We start from the raw sequence: 12,436 nt of genomic DNA, 5'->3' as shown, positions 1-12,436 counted from the left end.
GGATTTATTATACTTCAAAGAATTTTGTTAAACTGGAGTACAAAAAAATGTTTTTATGTGATGATTTTGGGCATGTTCAGCTATGATGATCTGTTTATTCTGTGTGATCTGCACAAAGTCCACAGACTTTCATGTTACAATGTACAGAGCACGTTCCATTGCGTTGCGATGTAACATGCCCAGGAACATTTCCTGCTAAGTTTGTATTGCGACCACTGAGGTCCATGTTAGAGTGTACATTACCACACATGCTGTGCAATAACATGCATGAAATAACATTCGTGCATGCATTGTGTAGTGTGAGCCCTATCTTTTTAAATATTACCGTATATATTTTGAAAATTTTTGAAATATTATATACAAAAAAAGTAAGGAAAAATGTTTTTTATACAAAGTCATTACAATGTTCTTACTGGTGCATTATATTTAGGGGCATGTTTATAAATCTGACGAACCAATAGAGATGCTCAGAAGGAAATTTAAATTGCCAAAGGTTCTTTTTCGACAATATCGTTATCATGTTCCCTCTGCCTCTCCTATCCTAAAGGTGGCAACACACTATACAATAAAATGATCCAATTTGACGGCAAGCTGTAGCTTTAAATCCTTGCTGCAGGGCCGCACAACACAGCACACAAGTGATTCCCCCCCCCCTCCTCCCTTTTCTCCCCACCAACAGAGCTCTCTGTTGGTGGAGTCTGAGCGCTCCCCCAGTGTTTATTTTTTTGTTACAAATATTTTTATTTTTTTAATAAATTTGACTTTTTGTTTCCTCCCAGTCCCACCCTCCCTCCCCCCGCCAACCTATCACTGCAGTCGGCTGTGATAGGCTTCAGCCTATTACCGCCTATTGCTTCTGTGTCCCCCAGGGGGACAGCTGTGTTTTTGCCATCGAACAGTCTCCAAGCGGTGATCACCGCTGGGAGGCTGAAGGCAGAGCTCAACGCATGCAATCTCCTGCAAAACGAGCCCCAAGGACTTTACACCGATCGCGGTTAGGCGGTCCTGGGGCTGCCGCCGTGGCCACGCCCATCGGTGTGACACGGTCGGCAAGCAGTTAAGGAACGCTCAACATCGGACAACATATTTATCATGGAAGTTAATGTCAAAATGGAAGAGAAGAAGGTGGTCCGCTTCAGTGTCACACCAAAATTTTATGTGGGACTTATCTGGATCAACAGGGATATGTGAGGGAGCAGGCTGGAGTTGTACTTTGTACTGGTTGAACTCGATGGACGTATGTCTTTTTTCAACCAAAATAACTATGTAACTATCCCAGAGCAACCACAGAAGCACTCAGCTAACATGTTTCGGACCTAAAATGATCCTAAATCATAGCACCTGTGCTATGATTAAGGACCATTTTAGGACCGAAACATGTTAGCTGAGTGCTTCTGTGGTTGCTCTGGGATAAGTCCCAAATAAAATTTTGATGTGACATTAATGCGGACCACCTTTATCTCTTTTACTTTGACCTGTGGGGGGGTTGCCCAGGTCCAGCTCAATCACCACTACAAGTGCAGCGGTATATCCATCCTCCATATTGACTTAATGTCAAAATGGGTAAGATGAGCTGGTTCTAGCACCTCTGAAACAACTACTCTTTAAGGATATTCTCACCAAACAGTATCTTGGGTGTTTAGAGAGTGGCAGTTGAGAAAAAAAAAACTTCAAGCGATAAGGACTATTCTGGTCGAAAAAGGCTGGTGAATGAGAGAGATGAAAGGTGAGTAGCACACATAATCCACAGCAACAGAAGGGCAACAACACTACAAATTACAGCTAAATTCAATGCCGATGCATCACAAAGCATATTACAACGCATAACAAAACAAACTTTGCAATGGACTTCAGCAGCAGAAGACCATCAAGAGTGCCTTTGATATCACAGAAAAATAGGAAAAGATACCTGTTGTGGGCACTTGCATGCTCAATCGGTCTCAAATCAAATTGGTTTGAGTAACATCAATCAGAGTTTTACCTGTTTCCTTGGCCAGCACAGTCCCCTGACCTGAATCCCATTGGGCATTTGTGGGACGAAGTCCAAAGGCCACTTTAAGGCTTGGAACTCTACCATCCAATCTGACCCAACTTAGAGCTACCATTATGTCAGCATGAGCCAACATTCCTCAGCAACGGTATCAGCATCTTGTGGAGTGCACGCCAAGAAGAATATCGGTTTGGATCATCAGAGTTAAAGGTGGACCAACTCGTTATTAGAGGGTCTCTCTAATATTTGGGCCACTCAGTGACTGTGAATTCCACATAATAAACAGCCTAGGCTAAGCCTCAATGGGGAGGGGGGAGGGCGGTGCTAAATACCAATATACAAGTTGGTCAGGCTGATTGTTGTTCTTTAGTTTTGTCTCTGTCTCAGTTGCAGGGATTTATGCACTTCCTGAAAGAATAAAAAGTAAGGGAGATGCTCCTACATAGGACACAGTAGTACAAGGATGGGTCGGCACCACCAGAGTAAATTATAGCTCTTAATTCAGGCAAGACAGCAATGACAGACTGCTGTCATGCCCTTTTTCAAATTGCAATGTAGCCATGCACGTTTGCCTGAAACAGCAGTCTGTCAATGATGCCTTGCCTGAATTAAAAGAGCTGTAATTTACTCTGGTGGTGCCAACCCATCCTTGTACTACTGCATTGTATACCCCGCGAGCAGGGGCGTAACCAAGGGTGTAACAATAGACCCTGCAAGGGATGCAGCCGCAGGGGGGCACAGGGGGACCCGTGGGGGAAGACGTTTTTCCCCCTATCCTGCGAGACTGAAAACTAAGGGCACGGGGAGAAAAAAACGTTCTGCTCTCTGCTCAATTGTTGTAATGATTGCATCTGCTCAGCCACTGATAAGGAATAATACAAAGTTTTGCAGACAAAGATTTGTAGCCAGTCTCTATTCAGTGTTCAGCAGGGTCTTGTGTACAGGGCTGAGGGGGGAGGGCGCCCCATCCATAGTTTTTCAGGGGGGCCCAGGGATTTGTAGTTACCACTACTCCACTACTGTGAGGTAGTGGATTTGGGGTTTTGGCACACCTGCTAGCTCATTGGGTGCTTCTTCAACTTCTGTTTGTTTATACCTACATAGGACACAGACACACAGTGATAAAATGTAAAAGATGTTCTAGCCCTACCCACATTATCTTAAACTAAGTTCCCCCCCACCCCCCAGGAGATGGTCTTTCTTGTCAGATTGGGGTTTATGGACTCTGCCACTCACAACTTAAAAAACTGAAAAAGATGAATGATGGCTGAGAGGCAGCCTATGTCATTGTGTCATTATAAAAGTAATCTTTGTATAAGTGCCTCCCACGCACACACGCCGCCATGCTGCTGTTATGGAGGAAGCGGTACAGTAGGCAGCCATACTCTGTACATCCGCAAAGCAGCTCAGTGCAAGTCTTTTCATGGAAAACAAAGGGTAATTTATCATAATGGAAGTTTAACTGGAATGCAGCACAAGCACTTGGCAGAGAAACAATTATGATCAGGATGGGGTACATAGCGGAGCTGTTATGCACGCATAACGTAGGCTGAACCATCAGGTGTCTTGGTACATGTGTAGAATAGAGGAGACGGCTTCACCGTGTTAGCGGCTGCACAAACCAGCTGCGGCTGTGTGATTCCCAATGACTCTGGCTGCAGAATATTCCACATGTTGGCTGTAGATGCAGAAGTGCCTACTGTTGCAAAACATAGAGGTCAGAGGTATGTTAAACCGCTGGATAGACGTTATAGCCCTTATTCAATTCACTTTTTCTCCTATTTTTTCTCCTTGGTGGTATTTTCACACCTAATCAATAAAATGGCAGCAAACGGGGAACAGAGGCGCCAGCAGGGTACAAGTGGATAAAACCTTTCAAATTTGCTTGGAGGAAGCGGTGGACTTACCTCCATAAAGCAGACACGAAAGACTGTCTGTATAATAGTAATCACATTTATTATATATCCACTTTTACCCTGCTGGCGCCTCTGTTCCCCGTTTGCTGTACTGTGTCCACCCCTGGTGGAGGGGTGATCTACCCCTTTTCTGATCTACAGAGAGCGACTTCTTAATCCTGAGTGAGGACAGATCTAATCTCCTCACCTGCCTATACAGTGGTTGCCTTTGTGGTAACCCACGTTTGTGAGTATACTCTTCTCACTAATTATCTTTACTAATTTTATGCTTAATATACTACACTATATTGGGCTCTCGGTTTCTCTAACCTAATCAACAAAATGCCTTTTAAAGTAGATCCGAGATAAACTTTTACTCATTGTATAACTGTGCTCCTTACATATAGTGGTGGCTGGATAGAGTACTGGTTAAGGGCTCTGCCTATGACATGGGAGACCAGGGTTCGAATCCTGGCTAGGTCAAGTGCCTATTTAGTAAGGAGTTCAAGGCAAGACTCCCTAACACTGCAGGGTGGCCTCTTGAGCGCGTCCCAGTGGCTGCAGCTCTTGAGCGCTTTGAATCCGACAGGAGAAAAGCGCTATACAAATGTTCGGATTATATTATATTATATAGTTTATATGGCATTCCTCAAGCCAAATACTTTTTTAATACCCTAATTCCCTATAAACTAAACAAGCCTCGCCCACAGCTGCTCCAGCGCCTAGGCATTCTGAGTCCCATGTAGCAAGTGCTCATGGGAGCTCAGTCTGGGGAGGAGGAGGCTTTTCACAAAGGAGAAATTACAAGCCAGATATTTCAGAGGCAAGGGGCAGAGAGGGGAGGAGAGAGGAGAAAAGGGGAGTGGCGTTTTCACAGTCCGAGGGGTGGAGATGCAGAGCAGCTTTTCCTTTGTGTAATGATGACAAGCCACCAGCAAGCAAGAAAATATTCAGAATAATTTTGACAGTACTTTTTCACCTACTTTTTGGTACTGTAAGCACCTGCGAGTCTCACATTGGCGCGATTTTCGCAGCAGCTTCAAAGCAGGAGAGAAGCTAAAATTACTGGAAGCGCTGCACAATCATGCTATGAAACGCTGGTGTTCTGTTCCTAAGATTGGGAAATCAACAGCAGCATGTCAGGCATAGAGATATGAATGCGCTTGCATGTACAGAGCTGCACGCGCATCCATCCCTCTCCGTGCACTGTGAGGAAGGAGCGGGGTGACCTGCTATGACGTGCGGCGTGCCCTGCACATACGCATGCGCTGGCGAAAACACCGGAGGCAATGCCATGACCTGGAAACACTTCTGGGGTCACGGCCATCTTTGCCCAGGAAAGTATTGTGGCCGAACGGAAGGCAGCAGAGATGCAGTAATGGCCTCATTTAATTAGTCTTATTTACATCTACTGACTTATGTATTCATGAGCCCAGTCAAGAGTGAAACCAGGTATATTGTATGGAAAAAATCATAAAGAAGCATCTGAATCCACCAGATGCATTCGCACCATCCCAGAGGTCGGCATGCAGATCAACTGTGCAGCTAGCTGGGTTGGTGCGAATGCATTTGGTTGGTTCAGATGCTTCTGAATGATTATTTCATACAATATACCTGTTTTCACTCTTGACTGGGCTCAGAAGAATCTTTCAAATACAAAGGCCTGATGAAAGACACATCTTACCCGAAACAAACCTTTGTGTTGTTTCCTAAACAATATATGTTCATGTTATGCTCATTACGTCAAGCCAGACTACATGCTTGGTCAGCTTCATGAAGGATTGGTCTGAATGCGGTCCTTGGCCTTGTGTTATGATATTCATGAAGATTGAACATTTGGGTGAAGTTTATTATGAAAAAGAAATATTTTTGTGCCAATACTAGAATCTATTTTTGTAACCACAACATTCTGTAAGATGTCTTTAAGAACTCAATATCCTTATAAAACATACTGAGTATTGAAATTGGGTGATGTGGGATTTGAAGAATTACTGTTTTTTTGGCCTTCAGTTTGAAAAGACTATTCCCAAATACCGTGTTTTCCCTATTATAAGACCTACCCCGAAAATAAGGCCCAGCTTACATTTCAAGAATGCTTGAAATATAAGACTCACCACGAAAATAAGACCTAGCTGGGGCACTTTGTGTATGGGGAGGTGTGTGGTCTCTTACCGCACCTCCCTTGTGGCTGCGTTCCCCTCCGTTCCAAGTAACTTCTCCGGTGTCAGTGGCGGCATATTATTCGAGGGCGCCCTTTGACCCTCATGGTGACACTACGCAGTATGCGTTGCCAGCTCTGCGCTGGCGCTCTCCTTATGTCATCATGTGCGCCCGGCTGATGCATTCCAGGCGCACATGATTATGACTAGAGGAGAGCACCAGCGCAGAGCTGGCAACGCGTACTGTGAGGTGTCAGCGTGAGGGTCAAAGGGCGCCCTCACAGCTTGAATAATATGCCGCCACTGACACTGGAGAAGATACTTACAAAGGAGGAGGACACAGCCACAAGGGAGGTGCGGTAAGAGACCACACACCTCCCCGTACACCAAGCGTCTACCCCCTCCAGAGAGTAAGGCCTACAGTGTCTTATATTCAGGGAAAGATGGTATATATATAACCTAGTCCAAAACCAGCCAGATTTGTCAGATTTGTTTCTACCTACTGTAAGTGACAGCAACATAGGATAAAAGTAATTTATAGCTTATTTTACTCTACAAGAAAGGTACTTCTTATTTGTATGTGTTTACATTTTACAATTTTTTTGTGACAGTGATGCTTTAATTCTGTCTCTTTAGCCATCCCTACTCACTGCTGACAACCATAGCATGATAGTAATTAGAGTTAAGGGAGACACCACCACGGCTTGTGGGGCCTTTTTGTATTTTACCAGGCATACAGCTAATATGGTTTCGGGAAGACCCCCATGCTGTTTTAGGAGGGTTGTCTCAGAGCTGATTAAGCAGCTGTTCTGTGGGAAGTGAGCTGGAACGCTAAAGGTGCATACAGGATCAGAATTTGTCTCCTTGAATAATGTTTCATGGCCAACACATTGCTAGGCTGTTGCTATGGAGGGCGGGGAGGGACGATAGTGTGGCGCATGACTGTTACTATGGCGTGTTCTGTTGCTATGGAGGTGTGTGGAGGAGAATGGGAAATGGTGCTGATTGGTGTTGCTAAAAATCTGTTGTACCAGAACTTTATGCGATGTCAAGAGGACACTTGTACTCTTGCTAGATTGTAAGCAGCTACCTCGGACAAGTGACATCTAGCACGCATATCTAGCCGTTTCACATATGAGGATAGGCTGACTTTATTGGGTTCAATAAGGTACAATTACCAGCGGAAATGTATTTGCTTTTTACTGCAGCTTTACTGAATTTAATGCATCAGACCTCTCCTCTATAAAATATCTGTTCAGCCTCTAAAAGTTGTAAAAATAAGGCAAGAAAAGTGAAGTCAAAGTCAAGTTATTCAGGAAAAAAAGCTTGGTGCCTCAGAACCAAGGAGGCAGAACTCTCAAGACGAGTTGTGTTCCCACTATCAACTATTGCATTGCATATCAACACCCCCCGGATCCTCCACAAGGCAACCTAGGCGGGCACCTAGGGCCTGTCGGGCATCCAGTGGCCTGGTTGCTACCTCCTCTTAGCCTCTGTCACCACCTCTACTCACCTAAAATGTCGATTTAAAAAGAGAGTAGACAAAGCTGCCAAGTTGTTCCAGGACCTTATTTCACCATTCCACACAGGCGTCTAAACAAGCATTTTTGGCGTCCCACTTAGACACTGTGAGGGGCGTTGCTAGCCCCAAACATCAGTGCCATGTGCCCCTGATCTATTCTGTGGTGCCCCGGATGTCCCCCAGACATAGTAGAGGCACCACAGCACCCAGCATGCCCCACAGAGGCACCACAGCACCCAGCATGGCATTACAGAACCCAGCATGCCCCATAGAGGCACCATAGCACCCAGCATGACACTATATCAACCAGCATGGCACCACAGCAATGGGGGGTATGCTGGGTGCTATGGTGCCTCTATGTGGGCATATTGGGTGCTGTGGTGCCTCTATGTGGGCATATTGGGTGCTGTGATGCCATGCTGGATGCTGTGATGCCTTTATGGGGGGATGCAGGGAGCTGTGGTTCTTCTATGATAACATGCTGGGAGGTCCGGGGGAACATGAGAGGGGGTCCACTAGAAAGTCAGAGAATGCTATGGGGGGGGGGGGGGGCTGCCAGCAGGCCAGCCCACCCAGCAGAAATCCAGACCAGCCAGCACAGAAGCCAGGGAACTCTGCCTAGTAATGTTTAAACGACACTCTGCCTATTTATGTGATTTGCTGCATATTTTTTTTGTATTAATGGAGAGGGGACTTCATCCAACATGTTGCTGGGCAGGCCTACTCAGACCGCTGTTAAGTTCATGTAAATTTGGCTCCACCCATGACCACACCCCCATTCCAGTGCATGGCCACACCCATTTTTGGCTGGAATGCCCAAAAGTGCCCTCACTGCCCTGGATCACTTAGGATCCTAGCTACGCTCCTGGACACTGTCACATTTTTTTCTGCTACCAAGAAGAAAAGCATTTGGCAATCTTCAGCACTGCTTTTTGTCATTTGGTTGTTGCGTCCAAATTACATTCATTTGAATGGACAGCGCATGAGCCACACATGCCGTGACCATGCATTTAACACCCGAGCAAACTGGGCCTAACCCAGACATCTGCTACAAATCTACAATGCAAAAGTTTCTGCCTTTAAAGGACAACTGTAATGAGAAGAATATGGAGGCTGCCATATTTATTTCCTTTTAAAGCATACCAGTTGCCTGGCAGCCCTGCTGATCTATTTGGCTGCAGTAGTGTCTGAATAACACCAGAAACAAGCATGCAGCTAATCTCGTTAGATCGGAAAATAACGTCAGAAACACCTGATATGCTGCATGCTTATTCAGGGTTGATGGCTAAAAGTATTAGGGGCAGAGAGGATCAGCAGGACAGCCAGGCAACTGTTATTGCTTAAAGGACACCTGAAGTAAGAGTGATATGAAGGCTGCCATATTTATTTCCTTTTAAACAATACCAGTTGCCTTGTATCCCTGCTGCTCTATTTAGCTGCAGTAGTGAATGCATAACACCAGAAACAAGCATGGAGCTAATCTTGTCAGATCTGACAATAATGACAGATACACCTGATCTGCTGCATACTTGTTCAGGGTCTAGTCTAAAAGTATTAGAGACAGAGGATCAGCAGAACAGCCGGGCAACTGGTATTGCTTAAAAGGAAATAAATATGGCAGCCTCCATATCACTTTCACTTCAATTGTTCTTTAATAGAATACATGTGTTTGTAGAATGCCAGGGTATCCAGGTACTTCTAAGCTTGTCTATGGAAAAACTTTATTATGTTGATTAAAAGTTTTATTTTGGTACAGTACTTTAAAACAGGACAAAAGTATTAACACTTCATCTTTTCCCTTGACAGCAATTGTTTGGTTGTCAGGCTCTGAAGAAGCTCAGCATACCCGATAATGATCTCTCCAATCTGCCAGCCACTATCTCCAGCTTAGTGAATCTCAAGGAGTTGGATATAAGCAAGAATGGTAGGTCATCACTTATCTTGTACAGTCTGCACCTGTGTTGTCACTGTGAAGCCTTCTTTAGACACAACTCTGGGGTCATTTTTAAGCCTGTCAGGGGTAGTGCATCAAAACTGTCAATAGAATGTTACTGTAGAATGGAGCTGTCAGGAGTTAACTCTTTTGTATCCCCCTCATAGCTATCTTGTCCTTTGTCAAACAAGTTTGGTGCAATATGAATTAATTGCTCAGCTATGAATCACAGAGTGGGAAATGTTCATATAATTGTTACACGCAGGGCTGGATTTGTACATTTTATCGCCCAAGGCCCACTATCACTAGCTGCCCCCAGACAGACAGCATCCTAAACTCACCCCCCTTCCCCCTCAACATGGCAGGGATTAGATTGTAGGCTTCTCTGAGGACAGTTAGTGATTAGTGATGGCTGGGATTAGATTGTAGGCTCCTCTGAGGACAGTTAGTGATTAGTGATGGCTGGGATTAGATTGTAGGCTCCTCTGAGGACAGTTAGTGATGGCTGGGATTAGATTGTAAGGTCTTTGGCAAGCGGCACATTCTGTGAGTGACAGGTAGCTCAGAGGTCACTGTAAGTGCCCCTTCATCCCCCGAGTGCCACATCCGGCTGTTGGAAGCCACCCTCTGCTATGTGCAAACTCTGTGTAGCAGGACGAATGTTCAGCAGGCTAATGGCTGCTGCCCACAGTCCGCCCCTTGCTTTCCTGGTTCCCTAGGCCATGGCCTTTGTGGCCTTGCCTGAAATCCGAACATGGTCACACGGTAGCTTTTCCAGCACTTGAGTTATCTACACACATCCAATTTTGCTTGAACAATGATTTGCCATTTTTACCGCTTTCGTGTAGTGTGAGAGCCCACAAATTTTGAATACAATGAATAGATTGTGTAGGGAAGCTTTCATACTACATGGAAGTGGTAAAGTTAACCAATCATTGAGCAATCAAAATTGGATATGTATATGCACCCCTAGACATCACTGATGGCAGCTGTTCTACATTTCAGTGCTCCTCCCATTCATTTGCCTATAACTTTATCACTGCTTATGACACCCAAATAATCTATATCTTGTTTTTTTGTCACAAATTAGGATTTTTGTGGCTGATACTTGTTTTCAATAATTATTTTATATTCTATGGATCTTAAAGGGAAAAACAAGGGGAAAAATGAAAAATACACTAATTCTTAAATTCCATTCCCTTTAGTTTTAAAATAAGCAATTCTACTGTAGATAAATACTACAGTATTTAAATTATGTTCCTAGTACAATGTATGGTGACAATATATTATTTGGAAATAAATTGATTTTTTGTGATCTGTGTTTCCTCACTGTACTTATACAATAATTACTAGTTTTTATTTGCAAAAATAACAATAATATACTCTCATGACACACAATACTAGCTGAGTCCCTAAAATAATGATTTATGTTATTTTAATGCTCACTTTGGCTTTTAATTTGCTTTTTTTACAAGTGTAACTATGGGGAAGGGAGCAGAAAGGGTTACAAACTATAGGGGATCTTTTTTGTAATGTGTTTTAATTTTACTTTTTGTCCACTTTAAGGTGCTATACACTTTATCCTGAGTTCACAGAAAGTGTGTATGGGGTTTTACTCTACTATTTACATTAATTTTAATGAATGAACATGACTTTCTGGCTGAAGCCATGTTCATTTGTTCACAGGCACTTTGATTGGCTCAGGGAACAACTCAACTCAGGGATCCAACTGTGTCCAAAACGTCAACACCTGGGTAGTAAGACTCTTCCATAAATGTCTACTAACGCCTAATGTTCCAGAGGAATGGTGTCAGGCAAGAATTATCACACTGTTAAAGTCTGGAAATGATTCAACGAAAGCAAAGAGCTGTTGGCCAATCTCACTGTTATTCCACCTCTACAAGATGTTTGAACATGCCAGCCCCAGTTGCCTTCAGCAAGTCATTGAGCCGAAACTGATACCTGTACATGCTGGATTGCATCCAGCCCTGTATTGGCTAAGTTTTCTTCTCACTCAGTATACTGGAGAAGGTTGCAGGACTAGTCTTCGCAGACCTCACAGCATCTTATGGCAGACAGAGGATTAAGGTCTTGTGCTACTAAAACAGACACTGCCAGAAAGCAGACATTTCTATGTTAATTTACAAAGAAAGCAGAGCAGGTGGTAAATCCAGCATAACTTCCTATAAAAGGAAAATATCTTGCCCCCTCCCAACCTCGATTTTTAAAATACAGTATATACTAATAACCAACCAATTCAGGTCAAATGTTTACAAAACGTAAAGGGAGTGCAGAAACTATGGAAAGATGCATATCATTTTAAAGCTCTCTTTCTCCTCTTCCCAATGATATATAAACCGCCACCTTACGCCTTTTAGTTTTCGTTATTTTCGCGATTGAAATTGCCGCGGCCGCTATTTCGATCGCGAAAATAGAGAAAACTAAAAGGCGTAGGGCAACGATTTAGGGGTCGTCAGAAAGAGGAGAAAGAGAGCTTTAAAATAATATCCATCTTTCCATAGTTACATTGTATTACACAGGGCAACTTTTTCTCAAAGTCAGCAGCTCCATTCAGCAGAAAAAGTTGCCCTGTGTAATACAATGTAACTATGGAAAGATGGATATCATTTTAAAGCTCTCTTTCTCCTTTAATTTGGGGGGGGGGGGGGGGGGATAGGGAGGATTTTGAAAATATGTTGTTTTGAACACTGATTGCTTTGCGTGTAGGGATTGTATTTCAGGCTACTGGGAAAAGTAGGTACCAAGTGGTGGGGATGACTTGTAACAAGCATAATCACATATTTTTGGTCAGTGTGGTGCAGGAATGTTATGGTTACGTTGCGAAGGGGAAATGGAGGGTTGTACTGCATATGTTTCTATAGGGATTGCATGTGTTTGGGTGAGATTGTGCTGCAGGCTTTTGCAGGCTATTGGGTG

The 12,436-nt window shown here is 43.9% G+C and overlaps 1 protein-coding gene across 16 annotated transcripts in view; it reads left to right on the top strand.

Annotated features, from left to right (window-relative positions):
* Nucleotides 1–12,436, top strand: part of LRRC7 (leucine rich repeat containing 7) — a 503,433-nt gene that overhangs the window by 259,610 nt on the left and 231,387 nt on the right. For all 16 annotated transcript variants that reach the window (XR_011021947.1, XR_011021946.1, XM_068239239.1 and 13 more), the window contains one exon: nt 9,373–9,490. Coding sequence is in view for 14 of the 16 variants with exons in the window: in XM_068239239.1 (XP_068095340.1) it covers nt 9,373–9,490 (118 nt within the window). In the remaining 2 variants the exon portion in view is untranslated. The remainder of the gene's footprint in view (nt 1–9,372; nt 9,491–12,436) is intronic.

The sequence above is a fragment of the Hyperolius riggenbachi genome, chromosome 6 (genome assembly GCF_040937935.1).
Source record: "Hyperolius riggenbachi isolate aHypRig1 chromosome 6, aHypRig1.pri, whole genome shotgun sequence".
NCBI classification, from domain to species: Eukaryota; Metazoa; Chordata; class Amphibia; order Anura; family Hyperoliidae; genus Hyperolius; species Hyperolius riggenbachi.
This window is presented reverse-complemented; position numbering and strand designations above follow the sequence as displayed.